The sequence below is a fragment of the Ruditapes philippinarum genome, unplaced genomic scaffold (assembly GCF_026571515.1).
Source record: "Ruditapes philippinarum isolate M1 unplaced genomic scaffold, ASM2657151v2 ctg7238_1_1_1_1, whole genome shotgun sequence".
NCBI lineage: Eukaryota > Metazoa > Mollusca > Bivalvia > Venerida > Veneridae > Ruditapes > Ruditapes philippinarum.
The window spans coordinates 54755-82728 of record NW_026865340.1 but is presented as its reverse complement, the minus strand read 5'-3'; the positions used below and the strand labels follow the sequence as shown (position 1 = coordinate 82728).

General features: G+C 32.5%; 1 protein-coding gene across 1 annotated transcript; it reads right to left on the bottom strand.

Annotated features, from left to right (window-relative positions):
• Positions 1-8078: 8078 nt before the first annotated feature.
• LOC132728682 (probable glutamate--tRNA ligase, mitochondrial) lies at positions 8079-26715 on the bottom strand. Its single transcript, XM_060714362.1, has 14 exons — positions 26689-26715; positions 25416-25488; positions 24930-24967; positions 24387-24434; positions 22929-23099; positions 20379-20465; positions 19424-19516; positions 16536-16630; positions 15745-15799; positions 15242-15346; positions 14049-14206; positions 12870-12930; positions 10839-11105; positions 8079-8726 (listed from the first exon to the last, which is right to left on the bottom strand). Exons 1-14 carry the CDS (start codon positions 26713-26715, stop codon positions 8625-8627), a joined length of 1380 nt encoding a protein of 459 aa, XP_060570345.1. The 3' UTR covers positions 8079-8624.
• Positions 26716-27974: the final 1259 nt, after the last annotated feature.

The following is a 27974-nucleotide window of genomic DNA, read 5'->3' as shown; positions in this document are numbered from 1 at the left end:
TTTTTTTAAAGCGCGTAAAAATAGGGGTTGAATTTGCCAAAAACTGGCGCGGCAAAAAGAAACCGGCAGCTATTATAGTGTGAATTCACTTTGTTTATTTCTTGGTTTTGTCAAAAAGAGGGTTTGGGGGTTATTTTGTTGGTGTTTTTCTTTAAAGTAAAATGGAAATATATTATATAAATAACATGTAAAACAAAATAATTTGTACAGCAGACAAAATAAATTGTGCCAGATATTTTGTGGACTGACCTGTCCAATTACAACAAGAGCTGTCGTAAGGACAGCAACGCTCGACTATTCTTAGTGCTTGATAGTAAAAAAAAATGCTTGATATAATTACCTCCTCCTGTTTACAGGTTGGGGTAATGATGGTGAACAAGTGTGCAAAGTTTCAAAGCCATATGTCAATGGACTTTGAAAAATATTTGAACTATTACAAAAAACTTTAACGTAAATTCTAAGTCGAAAAAGGGGCATAATTCTGTCAAAATGCTTGATACAGTTACCTCCTCCTGTCTACAGGTTGGGGTCATGATGGTGAACAAGTGTGCAAAGTTTCAAAAGGCATATGTCAATGGACTTTGAAAATATTTGAAAAATTACAAAAACTTTAACGTAAATTCTAAGTCGAAAAAGGGGCATAATTCTGTCAAAATGCTTGATACAGTTACCTCCTCCTGTCTACAGGTTGGGGTCATGATGGTGAACAAGTGTGCCAAGTTTCAAAGCCATATGTCAATGGACTTTGAAAATATTTGAACTATTACAAAAACTTTAACGTAAATTCTAAGTGGAAAAAGGGGCATAATTCTGTCAAAATGCTTGATACAGTTACCTCCTCCTGTCTACAGGTTGGGGTCATGATGGTGAACAAGTGTGCCAAGTTTCAAAGCCATATGTCAATGGTCTTTGAAAATATTTGAACTATTACAAAAACTTTAACGTAAATTCTAAGTCGAAAAAGGGGCATAATTCTGTCAAAATGCTTGATACAGTTACCTCCTCCTGTCTACAGGTTGGGGTCATGATGGTGAACAAGTGTGCCAAGTTTCAAAGCTATATGTCAATGGACTTTGAAAATGTTTGAACTATTACAAAAACTTTAACATAAGTGGTTACGCCGACGCGGACACCAACGCCGACGCCGACGCTCAGGTGACTACAATAGCTCTACTTATTCTTATCGAATAGTCGAGCTAAAAATAAGTGCCCCACAAATAATAATGTTTTGCAGTATTTATCTTAAGTTAAATGAGACATTTCCCAGCTTAATCCTAACTCTTTGAATTTTTAACAAAGGTTTTGACACTTTCCCAATACATACCATTTATGTTCATAAATGTACTAACAGACCTGTATTCTGATTATCAGCACTTTTTCTTTTCTGTGTTGATTGATAGAATGAAGAACAAACACAAAAATGATGTCTAAGGGTTATATTAATTCCTATCATTGATATATAAATGTATAATTCCCATACAATATATTAAAAAACTGTAAAATACCATGTTCCTTCATATATTGAGCTTTATAAGAGCTAATGCAGATAAGAAAAATTATAATGCACTTTAAGAGGGATTCTTTTTGTCAGAGGCTTGATTAAATTACTTTATTTTTCTGATGAACAAATCACAAACTGTGCTTTCCAGTAAATTTACACAAAGGATGTAACAGTTATAGTAAATGTGGTACATGATGGCTTATTAGAAGAAGGGGCATTCATTTAAAAAATGACAAATAAATGGAAGTTATCAATCATTCAAAGGAAATTATTTTTAGTTTTTTGTACACACGCCCTTTGTAAGTGCAAGTATGGTTAAAGGATTCAGAATACAAATGTATAATGATAATAATACTTTAACTATAGAGGTGATAACAACACAATGATGTTTTAACACTAATTGGTGGCATGGGCGTGTGGCTGAAATGTTGGACTGTTTTCTTGAGCAAGATACACTCACTGCTCACTAATGGTTGCTTCCAGGAACAGGTTTGAGAGTGTGTCTAAAAGCTTATATCTAATTCCGACAAAATCGAACTAAAAATGAATTCTGTATATAACTAAATGTGTTATATTATCCTCTTTCACTTTTACGTTTTATTTTAGCTTATTTGCAATGAATTAGTTTGCAGATTATTTGAAAATCCCTCTAGCCTGCCTCCTGAAACTAATCAGCACTGGTGTCATTATAATGGACCAGAGTTGAACCCACACAAAATATCCCTGGTTGAGAGGCATTCACCTTAATTACAAGGTCACTTCTCTTTAGTAAACCATTAAAAAAGTCCTTTATTCTTTCAACTCAAAGCTCATTTTGTCCATATTTTAGGCTTTACAGGTTTATGCGCTCATTCTCAATAAAACACAGCATTTGATGTTCCACTGGGTAGCTCTTATACGAAGGTTTTTCTTGAGGTCAAAATGTCGTTAGAAAGGTGGCTGCCACTTTGTCTAATAGGGACACTCTCAGTTTTACATTTCAATCTGTTATTTTTCTTTTACAAGTACCATTAATGCCCTTAAATGTAACATACGTTACTGTCGCCACCTAGAATTTTCAACTTTGAAATTGTGTTTCAGAAAAATAAGTTCCAGAATAAACGAAACATGTGCAAATAGTCATTGCTGTGTGTATATGCACTTTGATTATTGGTAAAAATCATATTTGACTGTTAAAATCTCATTGGTATAATGGATGATCAAATGTCGCCAAATGCATATAAATAAATAGTGACAAACCTAAAACAATAAGAAGTGAAACCCAAATTACATAATTGAATCGATGCATGCTTAATAATACAGCATATATATAATTATAAGTAAAAATAAGCTTGCAGCCTCTCAAATATCATTCTATTTTCGGAAATTTTCATTTTTTTTTCAAATCTTTTCAACAGCAGTTTAAAAAGAAACATACGTTACCATTATTTATGAGCCAATCCATTCAAAGAAGAATCCAAACAAGAAAGAAAATTAACATGTGTGTAACTCTGATATATTAACCACAAATTATGGCGGCTTAAACGGTCTTGCGTCATTTTTAACCCACTTTTAATGTAAAAATGAAACATACGTTACAGAAACATACGTTATCAACTTTTTAAAGTAAGTTTATCAAAAGGGAAATTGAAGTCAGAAAGTACGTATAACATCAACATTAAGTTCTATTTGACATTAGTAAGTAAATTTTGTTAACTTTGGTCGTGTTTTTACTTGTTTAAGTAACCACAGTGAAACAAACGTTACTTTTATCAAACAGACTTTATATTGTTTACACATGCATATATCAAAACATAAAATCGCATTTTTATGACAATAGAATGATGTGCATTTGATTCCTAAATAAAAAAGTCGATTTTACATGTAAGTTTAAATTCCGTGATAAAGTTCATAAATAAGCGAGTGTGAAACATACGTTACTCCAACTTACAATTCAACAATTTTTGAAAATTAAAGATAAAGTTGGGATTAGCATGCCTGTTAGTAACGGTTACCTTGTATTAGATGTAAGAAGACACAAAATTGTTTTTACAAAGGAAAGATAGGTTAATAATATGTTGATGTACCAGCAGAAATGTTAAAAATATATTACAAGATATTGATGTTCACAGCAACAATTATTTCGTTTCTGCAAAGAGCTTACTGGCCGTATTTCATTCTATATATAATAATGTTAAAATAATATCCATGAATATAAATTATTTTACAAAAAATGAAATTGTTTTCTCAACCTTTACTTGCATTTGAATAAAATGAAACATACGTGACATCCTATATGGGGATAAATATCGAACTGTTTAGTACTAAATTTTCCAAATATTAAGAAAGTGGAAAGTTGAATATTTTGAGAAAAAAAATGCTAATACAAAATTTGTGTATGCATTCGACCTCTCATATATTATATATGATATATATCCTTTGAATGAAGACATAAAATAATCATTTTCAAAATTGACTATTTTTGCTTTCTACGAATATTTAACTTTGAAAACATTTACTGAAAATTAGCAAGGTACCCAACTTCTTTGAATTTTCCTGGGTTAGAAAGTCCCTCTAGATAGAGAATTTACAGATTTTGATATATTTTACAGACATTTGTTATTAATATGCAGCCAATATGTTACATTATTAGACCTGAAATCTACGTTACCGAAGAAATACAGTGTCATTACCGAAATAAATGCCATCCTGTTATATCATAGTTTCTTGTTCAAAATATTTCTGGCAAACTTGCAAAATACCCTAAACTTTTACTTCAGCGATAAAAAATGACACAATGACAACATCAAATTTTTAATATTTTTCAATCTCAAATGCTTTATTTTATTGAGAATGGGCGTTATGGCATACCGTAAGTGAAGATTTCAAATTATATTGGTCTGATAGCTGATCGAGTCTGACACATTTTCAACAGAAAGGTCCCCAAACTATGATACAAAATGTAGCTAAATTATGGTATATTGATATTGAAATTTCTTAATTTTCATACAGACTGATCCAAATCAAAGAATGACAAATCTATTACATAAATTCAGCAAATTAAAGGTTTACCAGTGAAAAAATATAATGATTCTGTTATTTCTGTATACACATAGAATACGTGAGAACAAGACACTTCATCCCTCAAATTATGAAGACACTTAACCCCTCAAGACCCCTAATAATTAAGCATCGCCTTGATATGAGGCTGTGATTATTATGGCTATATCCTGTAACAGACCCCAGGGTATAAACCAGGAGTATACATAAGGTTCATTCCATTTTCTTTCAGTTTTTGTATATATATATACAAGTTTTACTCCTCAAATTCACAGAGGGGTCTATTATCCAAGAGATCGCCATTATTAAATTTAATTGTCAACAATTCGAAACTGTCCTTAACATGATCTTATTTCCTAGATTATTTACAGCTACAGACATCACGTCATCATGCACAGGTATGATGACAAAGAAACTATAAATGGCCTTAGAACTGAAACAGTCAAAATCTACTTTTACAAATAACAGAATAATTCAAACAAACTTTTCTTAACAGTATGATCTGTCAAGCAAATGTCATCAGTTCTCAAATATGAATTAACAATAAAAAACACACCTGACAGCTTACCTGAAAACACCCGAGCATAAAATCCTTCCTAATTCCAACAATTTTGTTACTTGATTCCGTCTGTTTACTTTCCTCTATGGAATTCAAACAGGAACATCTCTCAGCTTCCGGTGACCTAATGAACCTGTCAAATCGCGATTACCTGTGACAGGTGATAATTGCAGGTAACTGTTTCAGATATAATGTTTCTTGAGTCAATAAAATGTTTCTTAAACGTGTATCTTATGTCGTTGCTTGATAATATTTTGTTTTGATTCGAACAATTTTAATTTTATCATCTAAAAGTGTTTATCGGTGGTTTGACAGGTGGGTGTGAATATCCAGGTCGGAGGTCAGGGGTTACGTTGACAATTATTCAATTACAAGAAATATATAAAACTAACAAAAGTATTAAAAACGTACGAAAAGAATTACAACTACCAAAAAGACGAATGCCGCGCATTTAGATTTTACAGAATTAAGATGAAATATTCTGCTTAACAAAAATATTAGGTTTTAAATGGTATGAACAATTTACCTAAATTGTAATTCAAACGATTAGGGAGAGAACTATAAGTATTTGATACGGAAGAAAAAGTATACCAGTATGTCTGGTTTTATTATTAATTTAAAAACTGGGACATCACCATTTAAAAATGAGTTGTGAACATTAGATAAATATATAAAATTATCTTGTGAGTTATATATTAGCTATTATCTTGTTGGTATTATCTGCTTCTTTTATTTCGAACTGTAACTAGTGTAGTTGTCAGGTTAATTGTCTTTTTTACCAGGGGTTGTAGGTTAGAAGAAAACTATTTGGGTTTCTAACTACACCAATACTGCTTAGTTCCAGAAAGAGAATTTAAATATATTCAATCATGATTTAAACAAGCCTTCAGCTTTCATTACATAATCTATATATTTATAAATACTAACATCTAAGTACACAAAATGAGCAGTTGAACAAAATAGAGCATAAGGTCAAACAGTACATTCATAATATAGAAGATTAATCATGCGTGAAAAAAACTTTGGATCATCAAATCATAGGGTGATTAAAGGACACTGGTGGATATTCTGAACTGGTTAAAACAAAATTTAAACCAAGGGGGTCATGATGACCCTAAATCGCCAGCCTGAATATCCTTGTCCAAGTTTAATCTATTTTAGTGACATAATAGAGTAATTGTGACACCATTACCATGATGCTTATGCAAACACTACCTTTTTAACTAATTGGAACTTTTTAGAGAATGTTTTATTAAAATGCAATTAAGGGCAGCTTTATGTTAGTGCATAGGGGATGATAATCTAGTTTAATAACAGTTCTAAAGTTCAATGATCTTAAACACCATCCAAGGTTCAAACAAGATACTTAATATAGAAGGTTTTATACTAAATGTTGTTGAAACAAACACTGTTGCACTATATGCACATTGTAAGCATATAGTGTCATTGTGATAATTATTTGGTCCAGCCTCTAATTAAACCTTGGTTTTTGGAAAAATAACCTGGAAGTTGCATTCTGCCAATTGTATTACAGTGGTGATCACCTTTGCTAAACAATATCAAAACCCTTTCAATACTTAAGAATGAACAGAGTAGACATTTTTAACATCTCACCTGTAACTGTGACTTTAGGTTAATGACCTGGTTGTTGTCTTCTGCACATCATGTCATCATTGTGATTTTTTGTGTCAAGTTATATCAAAACAATAGTGCAATTCAAGCATTTGACCTTTAAGTATGAACATGACCTTAAATGGAAGAAGCAACTCTGCACATTATCTCATAATGTCAATCATTTGTCATAAGTAATTTTGAAAACTTTTCAGTAGTTAAAAATTTATGAGAGAAAACAAAATGCAAACTTTTTATATTTGTGCGACCTTGACCTTGGGAGTCATGACAGAAATGTTGCTCCTGCAAATTTGAAATAGCGTCACCATGGTGATCATTTACTGCCAAATAATTCAAGAATTTAAGCAGTTTTAATGTTATGGAGCAGATTAAAAATGTGGACTTTTTCTATATGACCTTTGACCTTGGAGAGGTACCCTTGTTGTTTGTGGTGGTGGTCATTTCATTTTGTGACAGGTAATTTTGAAAAAACATTCATTAGATTAAAGTTATAGAGCAGGCATAGAACATGAACTTTTTTTACTTGACCTATTGTGACCTTGACCTTGGGTTTAGGGACCTTGAAGTTGATGGTTGCAGGGGTTCAATCCCCACCAAAGGCAAGCAATTATTTCCTTGAGCAAGGACCTTGTAGCTCATTGCCAAGTACTTGTGGATTCCAGGAACAGATCCATGTGTTGCTTATGGCTTCCAACACAAACTATAATAAATTCTGTTTATCACATAAACCGCGGCGCAGGAGTGTAATAAAGCCATTTAATAAAAACGATATTACACTAGACAATATTACACTAGTGTAATAACACTTTGAAGGCACGTCATTTGCACTATAAACATAGCGTTAAAGCGCGCTAATATTACCGTTACACTATAGGCTCGTCAAAGAAAAATGACTTTTGTTAACAGTTTATCGTTTTTATTTTATATATGTGATAAATAGAATATTATATTCGTGTAGATTCAATACTAAATTTATTGAACGAGTTGAATAAAATCATATTATGCGAGCCTCTGGCGAGCATAATATTGTTTTATTCAACTCGTTCAATAAATTTAGTATTAAACCTACACTCATTCAATATCCTCTATATAAACTAGCCTGGATGTATCTCTGACAAGACCTCATACTATTTCTTGCTGTATTTTAGGCATTTCATAACAAAATTCCTTTGCACTCAATATGCAGACTTTTATTCAAAGCAGGAAAAGGCCATCTACAACATTTAGCCTGGATTACTGGTAAGTGAAAATGCATACCCACAGATTTATAGTGAGCTCAATTGGCATTTATGCAGTTTTATAATTAGCAATAAAGTTAGGCTAGAAATACAAATTTATCATTTTTATCATCTGACCATCGTCTTTTATAATAAAAGGAGTTTTCATCATAGAATATATCTGCTTTCAGTAGTTCTTTACAATCTGTTACTTTGGTAATTAACCAGTCTCATTCAATCTTTGCTCACAGAGTGCATGGGTGAAAGATGGGAATTTTAGAAGTCCTGAAAATCCTGAATTTAGCAATTTTTCTGTAGTTTTCAAAAGAAAAGTATTGTTTTAACGAGTCTAAAAGTCCTGAACTTCAGGTATACTCCTGAAAACTTACACCCATGAGTGTATACATGTATCTGTCCTTCTTTCTTCAATCTTAATCAATTTTAATTTTTAACAAGAATGAAATAAAATAACATTAACAATTAAAACAACAATGCAACTTTATTAAAACTATAGTTTTGCAATAGAGTGAAAATTAATTCTTCAACATGTTTGTGTTTGGTAATGTTTTCAACCAGAACTACTAACAACATAAAAATCTGCAGTCTTTTATCATTCAATTCATTATGTAAATGTCATGATAATTTCTGTTACATTTATCCTCTTTATTGTTTATTTTTACGTCTGTCCAGTGTTCAGAGAATCACATGCACTTTGTAAACGTTTTAATGTCTCTTGTTTTCCCAGCATCTCCATCATTTCAGCAACAGGTGGACCTACCTACAAAAACAAAGAAGAAAATTTTTCAGAATATTATCAATATATGGGAAACCCCTTTATAACAAATTAAACATGAAATATGGTGCAACTACAATGAAGAAAGTTTTAGCTTATATGATTTTATTAAAACATTTAAAAAAAAAAAAGAATAAATAAAGATAGATTTGATTATTATAATTTTTGTTTATATACATGTAAAATTTATTATATTTTTGTTTGTTTGGGTTTTACGTCGCACCAACACTGTAATGGTCATATGGTGGCTTTCAAGCTTAACTTGTGGAGGAAGACCTTAGGTATCCTCTGTGTGTCATTTCAGGCATGGAGGGACACCTGTGAAGAACCATGGACATTTTGTAAGCTAGCTCAAGCTGGACACTTCAAAGTTCCTGGCGGGAATTCAAACCCACAGTTATGAGGGGCAAGTGGTTTATAGTCAATGACCTTAACCATTCAGTCACTGATGCCCCACATCATATTTATAAATGATATCAAATAACTAACAGAAGTTGTGCTTTTAAATACAATGATCTAAAATAATATAACAATAATAGTACTATAAAATGAATAATCTCCAATAAAGCAATTAACTAGTAGCAAACTATTCTATCTAACCAGGAAATAATACGTGTTAAGTACAATACAATTATTTTACAAAAATAATGTCACACCGACACTTTAACAGTTTTCTTTTTTAAGAATTTATATCTCCACTTGTAAAGGTTTTATCCATTTGCTTATCACACATTATTTCAGGTGTGAACAAGGACTTGGGTAGAACCACTGACATGTCATTATCTAGCAGGATAGCTTACTCACATTAATGTACCCAATGGTATTTGTACATACAGCCAGAATGTGAGAAGCAAATGATATATCAGCAACTATATTCAGTCTGTCACTGAAAACCAAACATAGCAATAAACATAGGCTGTCCATCATTTTTATTTGGTTGGGTCTTTTAGTTGCACATGCACTGTAAAGATCAAACGGTGACTTTTTCTAAAGCTTTACTGAATTCGTTCAGGCATGTACATGTGCCTTTTTTTGAACTGCTAATGATCTGTTAGCCAACTGAATAGTGTGCATTAAAACACCAATTTTATATGATAGTGGAATAAGTATAGGTCCTCAAAAATTTAAAGCTAAGTTAGAACAGCACTATGACAAAAATTCATGGCAGAATAATGAAGTTTTGTCTACAATACGTGTGTAGTCATAAATATGTATTCAATGTTTCCAAACTATACTTTAAAGGGCATAGTTAATTGGTTTAAACATATTTATTTAAGCTCGATTGCGAAACAAGTTCTTGCAACTTATATTAACTTTCGAGTCCGCTTCCTGGAACCAACCAGTACTGGTGTCATATGGAGAAACATGGTCGTGACCCGAGTAGGGCTCAAACCCATGATCTCTGGGTTGAGAGGCAGACACCTTAACCACTAGGCCACCGCTCCCCTTAGTTAATAAGTATTGTAACACTCAAATAGGTCAAAGTTACACTGCAATGATGACTATATACTTGAAAAACGTTTGTTTGCCCAGCATTTGTGTAGCCATAGTATTCTGATGTGATCTTCTTTATATGCATCTTTTTCTTGTCCATCAATGTAAACTGTCAAAAGTTGTTGTTTTTCTCAACTTCACATCAATATGGAATTGCAATATCATATGAGCCGCGTCATGACAATACCAACATAGTGCGTTTGCGACCAGCATGGATCCAGACAAGCCTGCGCAACCGCGCAGTCTGATCAGGATCCATGCTGTACGCTATCAATTTCTCTATTTGTAATAGAGTTGATAAGCGAACAGCATGGGTCCTGATCAGACTGCGTGGATGCACAGGCTGGTCTGGATCCATGCTGGTCGCAAACCCATTATATTGGTTTTGTCATGACACGGCTCATATGTTTATTACAATGTATACAAGTTGCTGACTGGAATTTTGGGGAAGTAAAGCCCTGCTGACATATACATAACCCTCAGCTAGCTTTTTAGGTCATAATTATTTCATTCAGGCTATATTCTCAGGTATATCCCATCAGACACCTGTATCAATAATACATGTACTACATGTATATGATATGAATATCAATCATACTTTACCTTTTGTTCACTGAGGCAATTTCTCAATGCAGTCATGTAATGTTTAGTTTTAAAACTTTGTTCCTTGCAGAAACACATTAAAGTCTCTTTTAGTGGTGCTTCCTTAAATGTATGCACAATGTTTAATTTGTCGATGGTCCCTTTAATCATAGTTTCACTGTTTTTGTCCTTAAAAAGTGCATTTTTAACTTTCTCTTGGTCTGGAAATACCCAGATAAAGTTTAGAGAATTTGAGAGCAAGTCCTCCAAATGTGATATTCTTGAAACCTGAAATGTAAAGGTGACAAATAAACAGTTATTCTATGAATGTACAACATCTGTTATTTCTGTGAATATAGTATCTGGAAGAAACTGTTGTATTTTTGGTACTTTTCAAATACCAAAATCAACTCCTTGATTTGTGTTTAAACAATATCTAAATGTCAGAATGCACCAAATCAAGGGAACTAACTTCAAAATATAATGAAAGCTTCATTGAAACATGCTTCATGAACAGATTCATTAACCTAAAACAATTCAACAAATTGTCACCTGAGTGCAGTAATGGGTTAAGTCCTTTTAAATTTAAATTATGTAGGAGTTTACCAGCTATTGCACTAAGGTGATGAAATAGTAACACTCTCCTTATTTACATACATGAGGTACAGAGGTAGTTTTCTATTTCAAACTGACCTTATGGATACATGTACTAAGGAAATTAAAGTCTAATAATAATTCTAACACTATCGGAATTTTTTCTATATAAACAAAGAAGGCCGTTAGCGTGCATTATTCTACAACAATGCACTCGCCGTTCTTATTATCTCCCTGTGTATTTTCACATTGAGGGCTCCATTTTGTTTGAACAATCTGATAAATAAAAATAATTTTTTGTCGAATTTTGTTGCGAAAACTATCTAGAATGAAAGAAAATGGTCTAACTAAGAAAATGAATCCGAACACCAATATTTTTAATTCAGTCGTTAACGCTGTACAGACGTTTAAAGTGTTGTTTACATGACGTCACAATGTAGCGCCAAAAAGCATGTGCAAAACAATTAAATCAAGAACGCTATTTTAATGTCGAAAACGAATTAAGTTTTACATTTATTTCACTTTTAATAAAATAATGAAATAAAATAAACAAACATAGTTTTATCAACGTTTTCAAAATTCGTTATTCTCAAAATGTTCTACACACGGTAGATTTAACGACAGTTTTTTCAATCCACTGGAATGGCCTTTAAAGAACGTTTCTATTGGAAACTCTGAGGCGAAAACATATTTAACCACCAAACATAAAGTCCAACTTTATAATAATAATTTATTTTTTCTTGACGTGTTAGAATGGAAATAGATATTAATTTTTCGTGCATTATTGTATAATAATGCACGTTTTTCGTTCAAATGCTTTGTAATTAATCACTCAGGCCTGTCGGCCTCCGTGATTATATTACTACGCATTTGAACTCAAACCGTGCAATATTCTATAACAATGCACTCAGAATTGATATCTCTTTCCTAAACAATACACAACAGAGAGGTTAGGTGATAAGCGGACTGCTAAATGGGCTTAAGTTCATAGGGACATTATTTATCCTATGCAGATTATTACTATTTGACAGCATGTCTCTGGTATGTATTAATGCTGTCATTTTCAATATACATAAATACATATTTGTGTTGTTTCAGACAGCCCCTTTTCAAGCTCAGTAACTTTTATTTAATATTAGCGGACTAGGCTTGAGGATGTTGCAAGGTGAGTTGAAAGTCCCTCTATTTTTCAAATGGCCAAATTAAAAAAAGGATCACACTGAACTATGTAAATGGCAAAATAAATTGTAGCCTTTTATTTAAAGGTCATACAAGTGTATTTGTTCATTAAAAAGAAATTTGTGTAAAACAAATGCAGCAAAATCTCAAAACTCAATTACTCTGGAAAGGTATCTATAGCACAGGTTTGTACATATCATTATCACTTTATTTGACATTACTCACTACATTAGTCATTGTTAAATAAAAATTTAAGGACTTTTCGAAAGTTAGACTTACCAAAGCCCATGTAAGTATATGCTCTATATAACGTAAGTCTAAAACATGGCTATTTGCTACTCTGAAATAGAAATCATTTCACATTTAATCTCTACTAGTCAGGGACGATCAAACAGACACTTGTTGAACATTTTCTTAAAGATTAATTACTTAATTGTAGAAGAAACATGCATTTATTGTTGATAATAAAGTGACAGATAGATCCGGGTTTGGTGGTTGTCCGGATTTGGTGGTCCCCAACCAGTAACCTTCTGCATTTAAAGGCACATTATGCCTCAAAAAAATCATTTTTTTTTTTTCTCAAAAACTTTTTAATATTGGTGTACTTTGATAGTATCCAAAATTTACTTCTTGGCAAAATACATGAAGCATCATTTTCATTTGTTACTTTTGGGCAATACGTTCAGTTTTTAGTATGGAAAATACTACTTTGTTTACTTTTTGCTACTTTAATGAAAAATTATTTCACATTTATAACTAATTAATTTTGTTCAAGTAAAAAGCATCTGACATTCTCTAAAACCAAAATTTAAACATGCTAAAATTCATGTTAGCCTTTTCTAAAGAAGTAAAATTCTATTTGTGTCTGAGGCATAATGTGCCTTTAATGGTAACATCTTACATATAATTTAAATTCTCTATTGTTTATCTAAGGATATTCAAAATGATACAATCAACAGAATAGAAGTTAGGTCTGGCTTGGGGGATGCTAGTCTGGCCCTCATATACTGGCTGCTGAAGAAAATTAATAATTGCTGTTAGTGTTTTCAAAGACATACAGGATATTCAAGTTTTTTTCTATAAATACAGGATTTATTTTCATCGAGTGGTATGAAAATAAATATTTCATGAGAGAAATGTTATAATTTTCATACCACAAGATGAAAATAAATCTTATATTAATAGAAAAAAAATTTTTAATTTTCTGTGTATTATATACATTTTTCTCTTTTTTTGACAATACAATTTGAAAGACTTTCCCTTAAATATTGTATATTGGCTAAGTATAGAAAAAAGTTGTCCGGCAGGACACCAGTGAAAAATATGTTTCATTGCAGTGAAAAATGAATTTTTAATAGTGTTAAATATGGAAAATGAAATTACAGATTTTATTTCATAAATATTTCTCAATATTTCATTTTAAAGTATATAATAAAACTAAAATATAATTTGACCAACCTTTCCATATAATGTTTTTGAACCATTTCTTGTGTTTTATTTACAACTTGTTGTTTCTGATCACCATGGAATTGTCTGCGTAAATGATGTCCGTTAAGGGGTTTTAACTTTTCAGGTTGAAGTCTGGCAGGGTGGCTTGTAACATTGTCCAATGAAAACTGTAAAAATATTAAAATAAAAAAATAAAATTATAAAAATCTTACATATAACTTCATATCTTATGTACATTAAATACTGAAATAAACATAATAAACATGCTTATAATCTCTGATTATCTTTCATACATTTCCTTTTTTACAAATTAATTAGAAAATTATTCTAAATCATGTTTATGAATACATCCAAATGTAGGATTTGAGCTTAAAGATTGAGTAGGACTTCTTGGAGAATCAGTTAATGGTGAAAATGGCGGTGGTATATTGAAAACCAGAGTGTCAATATTCTTTCTGCACTTGATATCATTTGGAAGTGGTATTTCTTTCTTAGAAGGTATGGTATTGACTTCTTTAAGAATAGGACTTCCCATTTATCCCCATCACTATCCTGAATTTTAGTTTCATTAGTATTGTTTAGATGTTGCTGAATGTAGTGGAAGGTTGGTTTTGAGGTCTTCTCTCCTCAATTTTGTTGAAGATTTTCTCTTCAAATCTGTCTATGATTTTAGAGTGTCGTTTAAAGTCGTCACATATTGTATATAATTTCTTTCTGTTTGATGGATTATTTTTACGTCAATATTACTAACATCATGTCCCGTCATGCAAAAATGGCGGGAAATTGGCTTTACGTTTTTTGTTTTTTTTTGTTTTATCATATGTCAACTAGATGAATGTAAAAAAAGGTTCCCTAAATGCATTCCCAGTTTGTCCAACATATTTTTAATCGCATTTAGTATATGTTATTAAGTATATGATGCTCACCATTTCACAGTCCTGATATCCCTTAATTTTAAACGTTTTATGAGTAACAGTGCTAGTGAAATATTTTAAAACTGACACAAACAAACATAAAATGCAGTTCTGTTTGCACAGGTAGCTTCCTTGTAAATACATATTATTTAAGAGGTCTGATTTAACTAGGCTGTCCATAATAATTCTTGGCCTATGGTGGACCATAATTTTATTTTTCGATAATGAAACATGTAGATGCATGGTTAGTAAGGAGATAAACATGTTGAAAACGACATACTTTCTTACCATACTGATCATCTCCCCTAGAGTTTTACCCTCTGTACTATCTTTAAAAGCCCCACTTACTGTTGATAAATAGTTTAATATTGCATTTGGATCATAATTTTGTTCCTGCAAAAAAAAGATTAAAAAAATATTCCATTAAAACAATGGAATATAATACAATAAAATACTAATTCTTAATCACACAACCAAAAAAATTTCTATCATGTCTCAAAAATATTTTCATCCATATTTCTTTAAATGGATTTTTATAAAACAGTCTAGGGAAAATCAAGCTCATTAAATTTCACTTTTATCTTCTTTTACATAATTTACTAAAAATATCTTTATGAATTATTTCAGCTTATATATATGCCTTCCTTTTATTAGAACCATTAAGTGGCCGAAAATGGGTTGTTCAGGGATACAAATCTATTTATAGAAAAATTATTAATTATCAAAGTATTGTAAACTAAGCTTGACAAAAACTTATAAACAGCAGTGAATGTTTTAATATTTCAACTCACCCTAAAATATTCAACAGTAATATCTCCTTGTCTTTTAGACAGCTTTGTTCCATCACTGTAAACAAAACAAAACTTTTGTAACTATAACAAATCTTCAAGTCAAAAATTGAAGCATAATCAAAGTACTAAAAGTACTTGCCTTGGGATATTAAGATTCCTCTGAACTCAGTATTTTCATTGGTCAATCAAAATTCTGTGCAAGTTACTGAACCAATCAAATACCTGAGATTTGAGTTAGAGCTTAGTAAAAAAATTTAAAACCTCAAACCCAGCTAGAGCAATTGTAACTGAGGAGGGGATATTACTCACAGAGTTAAGGAATGATTGAATTGTACTAAATCATTAAAGAAGTAGATCTTATACATGTATCAACTCTGAAAAATATTGTTCTGCATATAATAACTGATATTCCACATGAACCTTGATGTCTTTCTTTTAGATACTTTAATCAACTACTTTATATAACTAATAACCCTCTACATCTTGTAAAGCTTACATGTATGTTGATTCAGAAAGCAGGGATTTTAGTTTTCTGTGACACACTGATGATTAGTTCATATTTGTAACTTAATTTCAAAGAGACTGAATATGCAAAATGTGCATAAGGTTGTCTTAGAGGCACTTAAAAATAAATAACCATGTTTACTTATTCACTGGTGCTATAAATGAAGACTAATGAAAAATATGGGATATCTCTGTGTTATATATAAGTACTTGTATCCCCATATTCACTTCAAGTCTTGGGAGAAAATTAGAACTGCAGTCAAGCATTACCCTTCTGGTTCATTTACCTGTTAACTATTAAAGGTAAATGGGCATAAGCAGGTGGCTCCCAACCAAAGGCTTTATACATCTGGAGATGTTTAGGTGTAGAAATAGTCCATTCCTGTAATAAAATAGTCTCAAGTTGATTAATATGTAAGAACATTTATATGTTAATAATCACACTATGTGAACTTAGTAGACACAATTTCATGAATGTAGTTTATCCCTGAGAAAACATAAGACTATACAATTACCAAAACTTATCAATTCAACAATATCCTGTCCCTGCCTGAAATCATGCATAGAAAGGCACCTGAGATCTTCCTCCAGTAAAGTTGGACTAGTAATCTAATGATCGCTAGCCTCATGGGTTCAAACCCCATCAGGGGCAAATTATTGTTTCCTTGAGCAAGAAACTTTACACTCATTGCTCAGTACTGGTTGGTTCCAGGAACGAATTCGAAAGTGTGTCTATAAGCTTATAGCTTCCTACACAATCGAACTAAAATATATTCTGCATAAACCAAAGTTGGACATTTGCCATATCACCTTTACATTGATGGTACCATGTAAAACCCTGCAAATATATTAATTCAGTTACTTATTGATTTGCCTTTGCATTGCAATATGCAATTTAACATTTTAGAATAATCATATTGCAATTGTTTCTTAAAACTATATTCTTCTTCCTGTAACATGCTTGAACTGCATGAGCTGACTGTAACAAGTATAGACCTAGGCAAGCCTAAAGATTCATGCAGTCTGGCATGGCAGTATAGTGTTGGTAGCTCATTTTTTGTATTTTGAAAATTTTGACACAGCATAAATCTCCCTTACACAAATAAACATCATCTCCCTCCTCCAGACATAAAAGTATCTAATTTCCATGTTCTAATATAAATAATCAAACTGCTCCTTTTGACACAATCAAAAAATAATGAACTCCTGTCTTCTCCACACATTATGCTGTCGTACCTCCTTTCTCAATACTCTTTCCTTCTCCTCACATCATGCTGTCTTACCTCCTTTCTCAATACTCATTCCTTCTCCTCACATCATGCTGTCTTACCTCCTTTCTCAATGCCCTTTCCTTCTCCTCACATCATGCTGTCTTACCTCCTTTCTCAATGCCCTTTCCTTCTCCTCACATCATGCTGTCTTACCTCCTTTCTCAATACTCCTTCCTTCTCCACACATCATGCTGTCTTACCTCCTTTCTCAATACTCCTTCCTTCTCCACACATCATGCTGTCTTACCTCCTTTCTCTATACTCCTTCCTTCTCCTCACATCATGCTGTCTTACCTCCTTTCTCAATCACACAATGCTCTTTCCTTCTCCACACATTATGCTGTCTTACCTCTCTTCTCAAGACACCTTCCTTCTCCACACATGCTGTCTTACCTCCTTTCTCAATGCCCTTTCCTTCTCCTCACATCATGTTGTCTTACCTCCTTTCTCAATACTCCTTCCTCCTCCACACATGCTGTCTTACCTTCTTACTCAATACTCCTTCCTTCTCCAAACATCATTCTGTCTTACCTCCTTTCTCAATACTCTACCTCCTCCACACATCATGCTGTCTTACCTCCTTTCTCAATACTCATTCCTTCTCCACACATTTTACCGCGTTGGGCTTTCTTTAGGGATTCTTACTTCACTCTATTTTATTGCCACATCAGCGTTGTTTGTGCCGTGTGGAGGCTGTAAAAAGTCACCCCGTACATTCAATCAGGGATGTTATATTTCCGATCCTTAAAGATCGTTCAGCACAACATTATTGTTGTGCTTGTGGTATTTTAGTTCTACCTATTTGGCATCTTTCTTGTTGGGTGGTTCCAGTATTCCCCACTTGAATACTGTTGAATCACCCTTAGGATATGAGGCCTGCTTTTTAAATTTGTCTTTTGACATTATATCTGTGATATGCAGGCTTCATAACCTCGGATCCCCTTTCAAAATTCCAGTTTATTTAGTTCCACCCATTGTTTTCTTGTTTAGGGCAAACACATTTTTTTACTTGGGGACCATATGCCGCTTTTCATGTCACATTGAAGGTTCCATGATAACTGCCATATGAACACATCTGTAGATGTTTCAAAATTCTAATTTTTACTAGTTCATGTTAAATGTTGAGTTCTGCTTGGGCCGGTGCTAGGGGGCGTGGACGGTAGTTTGCACTTGACAGTACCATCCATGAACAGGCCCAATCAGGCCGAGCCTGCAACATTTTGCCGCTTTGGGCTTTCTTTAGGGATTCTTATTTCACTCTATTTTACCTCCTTTCCCAATACTCATTCCTTCTCCACACATCATGCAGTCTTACCTCCTTTCCCAATACTCCTTTCTTCTCCAGTCTCTAGACAGTCTTACACTCTTTCTAAATACTCATTCCTTTTCCTTTGACTTCTTCCTTCTCCTCACATCATGCTGTCTTACCTCCTTTCCCAATACTCATTCTTTTCCCACATATCATGCTGTCTTACCTCCTTTTTTCAATACTCCTTTCTCCACATATCATGCTGTCTTACCTCCTTTCTTCTCCACACAGTTTCACACCCTTTCTAAATACTCCTTCTTTATCTACACATCATGCTGTCTTACCTCCTTTCTCAAAACTTGTTCCACCTCAACATATCATGCTGTCTTTCTCAATACTCCTTTCTTCTCCACACATTATGCTGTCTTATCTCAAGATATGTAAGGAAGCGGTGGCCTAGTGATTAAGGTGTCTGCTTCTCATCCTAGAGATCATGGGTTCGAGCCATACTTGGGTCACGACCATGTTTCTTCATATGACACCAGTACTGATTGGTTCCAGGAAGCAGACTCGACAGTGATTAATAGTTGCAAGAACTTGTTTCACAATCGAGCTTAAATAAATATGTTTATACCAAGATATAAAATAATCTTACCTCGCCTCTTAAAACGTGAGAAATCTTCATATAATGATCATCTACAACATTTGCAAAATGGTATGTCGGAAAGCCATCCGTCTTCATCACTATCTAACAATATCAAAATGAGGTACATGTAAATTTTCAGAAAAATAAAAACGCCAATGGCAATGTCATGGCAATTAAATGTGATGTACTGATTTAAGGCAACAGATAATTCTGACTTGGACCAAAGGTAACCACAGGGATTTTTTGCAGTGTAAAATTTAAGGTTCTTGCCTTATAAGAGGCTGTTAACATTCAACCTGCTGATTTTCTTAAATGAACTTGTCCAGCTTCCATTTTTGGAACTGTTCATTATCAATCTAAGGGAAATCAAGTTGAAAACTTAAAATTTGGTCAGCCAACAGTAAAGGGCCTGGTTAGACTTCAAGAATGTCTCTATACCAAAGGCTAATCACTTCCTTATAAGGGTTATAATATTTCAAACCAGCATCTTTGCTTTACCTCTTAAACAAATACCAACTTAAACTATACCCTGCAACAAATATGAACTCAAAATGCTTTGAAAACTAGATAGATCTATATATTTTCAGTATCAGAGACAACTTTGTTCAAAGGCCAATATTATTTGTGCCAACCTGTCCTAGAATCACAGACTGGCATGACGGTTTACTCTTAGACTGCTTGGTAGCAACATAATGTACTCATGCAACCATTGCAGGCAAATATTAGTCATCTAATCTGTGCCGTGCCATCTAATCAAGGTCTTACTGATCGCTATTTAGTCAGTAGATATTTCAAATTTTTTCCCTAAAAGTATGAATGGTTTAATCTAATTCTGAAGATGGACAAGTCCATTTACAATATTTGGTGTGATAAGGATTTTATTGTCTACTTGTACTTAGTAGGTTTAAGACAAGGAGACATTTAACTGATTACTAAAGCACCTATGAACATAAATTGTACTTACAAAATCACCTTCCAGAGATTCACCCACAGACTTCTCGTGCATTAAACCATAAACAAGATCCGTCCAAGCACTTTCTAATGGCTCATACTACAATAAAGAAAATTTAAATTTTAAGCCTTAACCAATGTATCAACAATGACAAATCATACAAAATGTATTAAAGATCCTGTATGTTCTAATTAACAACACTTAAGTGAAATTTTATAGAAGTATATACATGTAATTATACTTCTGAAACAACTTCAAAACATCCAAGAATATATCAAATGTGTACTGCAAATGTTCAAACTCGTTAAAAGTAATCATTAAAATATATGCATTTATTTCTTATTCAAAAGTTCAGCTTAAACTTTATTGAAAATAAATTTATAATTACCTCCCTTTATTTACATGTAATGTAAATTCGGTAATATCTTTACAAATAATGCTTTTTGGAACTTACAATATTGATGAATTTCATTTCAGCATCATATTTATGATACAAAAAATAAAACCATAAAAAAAATTGAGTTACAGGATCTTAAAAGTATGGATTCATGTAATTTTAATTAGACAATATGGAAAACTAGAAATGTGTCATCATGCCACGGATGCCCCCGCATGCAGCCAAAATTTCAGATGTTATAATATTTAGTTCCAAATTTGTTTGCACAAATAATTTTTTTCATTTTAAGTTCAAAGCCCTTAAAACTTTTCAATGTTAACACAAACCATTTTCATACAATGTTCAAGGCACTGAAATTATTCAGTCTAAACCTTTTGAAAATAGCATATTTCATATTTGTAGCCAAAATAATGGCTACATACATTTCAGTGCTGAAACTGAAAGTTCAAAATTTTTACAACATTCAAGAAAGATAAGTTTGTCCAAAATCATTGAACCACGACCAAATTCAAACTTAAACTGCTTATTCCTAAGATGTATCTATATTATTTTCAAAGTGAAAGGGACATAACTCTGCCAAAAAGTCATCGAACCACGACCAAATTCAAACTTGACCTGCCCATTCCTTTGACATATCCATTTGTCAAATTTGAGTTATTAGGTAGATAATGAACAGAAACTGAAAATTTCATATTATTTTCAAAGTGAAAGGGGCATAACTCTGCCAAAAATCATTGAACCATGACCAACCTTGAACTTGACCTGCGCATTCCTATGACGTATCCATATGTCAAGTTTGAGTTAAATGTGTTGTACCATTGGGGAGATAATGAACAGAAACTGAAAATTTCATATTATTTTCAAAGTGAAAGGGGCATAACTCTGCCAAAAATCATTGAACCATAACCAACTTTGAACTTGACCTGCGCATTCCTGTGACGTATCCATATGTCAAGTTTGAGTTAAATGTGTTGTACCATTGGGGAGATAATGACTGGAAACTGAAAATTTCATATTATTTCCAAAGTGAAAGGGGCATAACTCTGCCAAAAATCATCGAACCATGACCAAATTCGAACTTGACCTGTATTTTCTCACGACATATCCATATGTCAAATTTGAGTTGAATGTGTTGTACTGTTGGGGAGATAATGAACGGAAACTGAAAATTTCATATTATTTTCAAAGTAAAAGGGGCATAACTCTGCCAAAAAATCATCGAACCATGACCAAATTCGAACTTGACCTGTATTTTCTCACGACATATCCATATGTCAAATTTGAGTTGAATGTGTGCAACCGTTACTAAGATAATGAACGGAAACTGATGATGACGGAATGACAGAATGACGGAATGACGGAATGACGGAAGGACGGAACAGGGTAACACTATATGCCCCGGCCATTACATGGCGGGGGCATAAAAAAGCATTAGCAGTATTAAAATATGACAATACAAGGAAGGTGTCATGACTCATCATCTTAAAAACGAGAATATTTACAAAGACTTACCTCCCCGTCAAAATAAACCATTGATTGTAGGGAGTACCACAAGTTCATGCAGATTTACATTATGTATAACAATAACACTAGTTATCATATTTAAATAAACCTTAAAGCTGCATGCCTCTAAACAAGTCAAAATAATTAAAAAATATCAGATTTGAGAAAAATGTACTAAGATTTTAAGAAAAGTAAAAAGATTAAAGATTTAAATAATACTTTACAGGCTATGTGCGATTAATCACTGATTTTGTAGTATTTATCACCATATTTCAGTTGCGTGACTAACCCAGCAAGGGTTTCTTTGGCATATTTTGACTTCATTTTGGTAATTTACCTAGACTTTAAGTGGCGTTTGCAATGCGTTATTTTCTTTGTTCACTTCAAATTTTTTTTTTTAAATAAATTTTCAATATCTTCATGAAAAATTAGATGAATCTGTATGCATGCTGCTTTAAAACTAATCATGTGTTCATTATTCATTCTACTTGATTCATTATCTTTAATACAACGATTTTCATTTAAAATTCACGATTTGATCGCAAACAGCTCCCCGATGACTTTCTATTTATGATTTATGATAAAAATTGTCTTAATCTGAGACTCAACTATCAAGCACTTTTTTTTAAAAATCAAACAAAAAGATTGAGAAGTAAAAATACCTTAAATCTGATCACTGACTGAATATTTTGTTCCAAGTTTTCATTTACTTCCTCCTCAGTTAGATATCTACACTTGTTGTCGTATCGTGGAGGTTCTCCTCGTTTAGCCGCATCTTTCCGCAACATTTCTAATCTTCTCTCTGTACAGAAACAATGGTAGCAGTGCCCACTCTGTAAAATAAATAAGAGGATAGATGTTTGTTTAAAGCAGCACACCTCAAGATTAATGTTAATTTTCATGACAGTTTTGAAAATGTATTTTAATGCGTAATATTGTGAAGTAACCAAAAGGAAGCAATTTACACATTATCAATGGCACTTGCAAATCATGTAAATTATCGAAAAGTGATCAAAATATGCATAAATAGCCTTTACTGCGTAAGTAACTCAGTAGAAGTATGGATGTAAATACTGAAAAATCAGTCATTAATCGCACATATTATGTAAAATATAACTTGAATCTTGAAACTTTTTACTTTTCCTTAGTACATTTTTATCAAGTTTGATTTTATTGAAATATTTTGACTCATCTGGAGGCATGTAGCTTTAAAGGAACTCCACTAAGCTTCATATTTGTGTACTATTCTTATCCCCATTTGTGTCCCCGTGTAATATTAAAACACATTTCTACAAAATAAACACCAGGCATAATATTTTCATAACTTGCATAGCTGAAAATGTACAAACTGGTGCTCAAAAGAGAAATGAATCATATCCTTACTTGTAAAACATTAATGCTTTTTCTATGGTTTTAATTCATCGTTATTAATTTTTACCACACAACTTCAAGCACTATACTTTATAATAATATAATTTTATTCTAGTTCAATAAATTTAGTAATGAACTTACAAAAATTTAATATTCTATCTAATCTATCATATATCAAAAATAAAGACTGTTTGACATGAAAAAGAAGAATCATTTTTCATTGATGTGCCTATAGTATAATGCTACCATTTAGTGCGTCTAAACCCTATGTTTATAAAACGCAAATGCCGTCATATCAAAATCTATAAACAGCTGTGCAATACCATTTTTACAGAGTCGCAAAAGTGGCACGAGTATGTGATAAAATATTTTTCTAAAGACATTGTAGATTTCAGCTACATTAAACAATAAAATGCCCAAACTTTATGTGCTTACAGTAATCATGTACATTTCTAATGATAAAAACCTATAATGCTAAAACAATGGTGAAAACTGGACCATACTATGATGTAAAGTATGGAAACCCATTTTAAGCCTCAGTAACTTATCCACACTAAAACCCACAAAAAGCTATGTAAACACAGCAAACATGTAAAATAATGGTCATAATTGAAAGTATTTTTTTTATGAAAAATAAATATGACACAAAGTATAATAGTCCACACTAAAGTCATGGGCAGTATAAAATTTGAACATACACTGCCCCATTATCAATTTATGATATTAGAATCAATAATTATGAGTCTTACCTTCAAAAGAGCGTCAACACTTTTTTCATACAATGAACGCCTTTCTGACTGAAAAACAATAACAACATTTCATTTTTATAATGACAGAACAATTTTGTGTGTGCAAAACTTAACACATAAATGAAAAACTTGGTTACAGCAGAATGCATTTTTTTCGATAAAGCAGGCCTTCAGTAAAACCAGTGACCTTCTAGATACTTAATGGATCCTATACATGTAGCTTCCAACACATGAAACAAGAGCACTACATGTAATATTAATTCTCGTCTGTTTAAATAACCACTTTTGACAAAAATTCTAAGTTAAAAAAGGTGCATCAGAATTATGCCACTTGTCTAACAACTGCACCATGTCCAGATAAGCAAGAATTCCAAGTTTAAAGTTGATTACTTCTAAAATGTTGGTAAAATGGGCTTCACAAAGGTTAAGTCAAATAAATCTAAGCATTATTGAGTAAAATCAGCTTAAATATTGCCCCATCCTAAATTACCTCTAACTGCAATAATAATAACACTGAAAAATATATATAAAACCTTTACCTACCTGTAAGTATGGCCCATATGATCCACCAACTGTGGGACCTATCAATAAATGATAACATACATGTTTACATCAATACATATGATATGTAATATGACACAATATAAACTTTGTGTAATACAGTTAATCCAGGAGTACAAGCAAATATTTTACAATTAAAACCTTGTGTAGTTGCGCTAAGTAATAGTAAATATATTGAAAATAAATACAATTCATAGATCACTCCATTACAAATGGAAGTACACTGTGAAGCTTTAATAGTAAAAGTTCATAAGCAACCAGAATAAAATGGGAATAACCTACATTGGCCAAGTTTCAGATAACATCTACAATTATTCTGTATAAAAAAACAGCCTATTTCAGACTTGTCATTTAAAATTTGTCATAATTTTCTATTCTTTTTTTTTTACTCATTTGAACAATTTTTAAAATTACATTAAGTTTGATAACAAGTTTTAATAACATCCCTAGATAATAAAAGAAATTTACTTTCATCTGGCACTATTCCTGTCCACTGTAACACGTCTTCTAGCTTCTCCACTGCCTTCGGAACTTTTCTTGTCTGTAAAAATAAAGTCAAACATTTTCAATTCTTTATACAGTATTTGATAATAATAAATATTTTCGAAATATCTTTTATACAGTTCTAGACATATATTACCAATTTTAAATTCTTTTTCAACTCTTTTTATGACAAAGTCAGAGTTGGCTGACTGGGAGCTGACTTTGTGTTTCTGATTAAGATATTAATCAGGCAAATAGAGTAATAACAGTTAAAGTATGAATATTTAATAGTGGAATATATAATTGGAAATTTTGGACATTTTTCTGCTACTTGAAACTAGTCTGTTTACCAAACTATTTAAAGAATATGGAAACGAATCTTAATTTACATTACATTTCTAAAAAGAGCCACAGTCTGATGGGGACAGGCTCTTCTATTACCTTATTGCCAAAGGCAAATGCACCAAAAGAAAAATATTATGGTACAGGGTTTTCAAAAACACAGTACAGAATTGAATTATAATTTCATATTTGACCTTATCAGTTAAACTCATTTACAGAACAAGGTCATACTTGAATTATTCAACATGTCAATCTCCATGGTAATTGGAGTGCTTTTTACAAAGTAATAATAAAATCTGTTCATTAATAACAAAGAAAGGACAAAAGAACAAAATTAAATTCAACAACTCAACCATGATACTCAGTCCAGACACTTTAAGGTCAAACATCAACCTTGAATAATTCAGTATGTGGGTGACAAGTTTTGTTTTGATCAAGAAGGAATTAACTCCTAGACAACAACAAAAAATAATAATAAACTCAAGTTATCTCGATTTAAGCAATATTCAATAATTTGACCTTGATCGTCAAGGTCTATTTAAAGTCAATGTCAATCTTGAACAATTCAACATTTCGGTTTCAACACATTGAAGTGGTGTTTTGTTCAAGTATAAGTCAAATGCTTAAATAAAATACGGCTATAGACTACACATGTATATTAAAAAGGAAATGAAATAAAAAAAAGACAATTGAAAAAGTATATAGAATTCTATACCCATCAGTGAAATTTTCAGTATCATTTCTGCTTCTTTTTATGTAAATTGTAACTCTATGATAAATGGCTAGTTAATACCATAACTGACCAAGCCTTATTATAATTGCCTAGTTTTAAAACAGAAGTGGTGCATAAAATAGTGAATTACACTTTTTAAAGGAAAAATGTAATAATGAATTAAAGAACAATTTTTTTACTTGCCAGTTCAGAGGCTTTGTCTACTTTCATATTATTTATCAATATCAAGATATATAAAACAAGGGTGCCATAGTCACAAAATACGCCCGTTTACGAAAGCTTTAGATGGAGATGGGGGCATTATGGATAAGTGTTATCTAGCAAGCAAGTTTTTATTCTTGGCACTGTGTTGTTAAATGAACCTTAAAACAAATCAGTAGGGAAGATATGCACAGGATGTGTGACCTTGACCTTGGTCGCAGGGACCTGAATTTTATGCACGGCACTCAGCCTCACAATGATGAACATTTGTGCCAAATTATATTGAAATCCCTCTTTGCATGTAGAAGTTTTCTGCTCCAGACAAGCGTTTTTTTCTATGAGCTCTAACTGTGACCTTCACCTTTGACCTAGAGACTTGGTTCATGTGCAGGGCACTACGTCTCATGGTGGTGAACAATTCTATAAAATAACATTAAAATTCCTCCATGCATGTAGAAAATATGCTCCGGACAACATCTGGATATTTAATCATCTCCAGTGACCTTGACCTTGCAAATATTAACCTAAATTAAATGTGTCACACCTGTAGTCATGAAATAGTTACCATTTGTGCTACAATCCATCAATAAATGATGACTAATGGTCCCTATACACATCTTCAAATTTTTATCTGAACTTTGACCTCTATGTGTAACATTGACTTTGGTCGCAGGGATCTGAATTTTGCGTGCGACACTCAGCCTCACAATGGTGAACATTTGTGCCAAGTTATATTGAAATCCCCCTATGAATGCAGAAGTTTTGCTCCGGACAAGCGTTTTTCAATGAGCTCTAAGTGTGACCTTGACCTTTGACCTGGAGACCTGGATCATGCATGGAGCAATACATATCATGGTGGTGAACAATTCCATAAAGTATTATAAAAATTCCTCTATACATGTAGGAGATATGCTCCAGACAAAATCTGGATATTTCACCATCTTTAGTGACCTTGACCTTGCATATATTGACCTAAAGTACATGTGTCACAGCCGTAGTCATGATAATGACCATTTGTGTTACAATCCCTCAATAAATGATGATTAAATCGTCCCTATACACATCTTCATATTTTTATCTAAACTTTGACCTCTATGTGTGACCTTGACCTTGGCCGCAAGGACCTGAATCTTGCGCGCGACACTCCGCCTCACAATGGTGAACATTTGTGCCAAGTAATATTGAAATCCCTCTATACATGTGGAAGTTTTGCTCCGGACAAGCATTTTTCAATGAGCTCCAAGTGTGACCTTGACCTTTGACCTAGA

Bases quoted from the DNA above. Each gene is read 5' to 3' on its own strand.
- LOC132728682 (XM_060714362.1), bottom strand. From the start codon at position 26,715: ATGAAAGTAGACAAAGCCTCTGAACTG. The intron at 23,100-24,386 runs GTAAGACTCATA...TTTATTTTACAG, and splicing joins GTGTTGACGCTCTTTTGAAG to AGTGGGCACTGCTACCATTG. The intron at 12,931-14,048 runs GTTGGTCAAATT...TTTCTATTTCAG, and splicing joins CAAAAACATTATATGGAAAG to AGTAGCAAATAGCCATGTTT.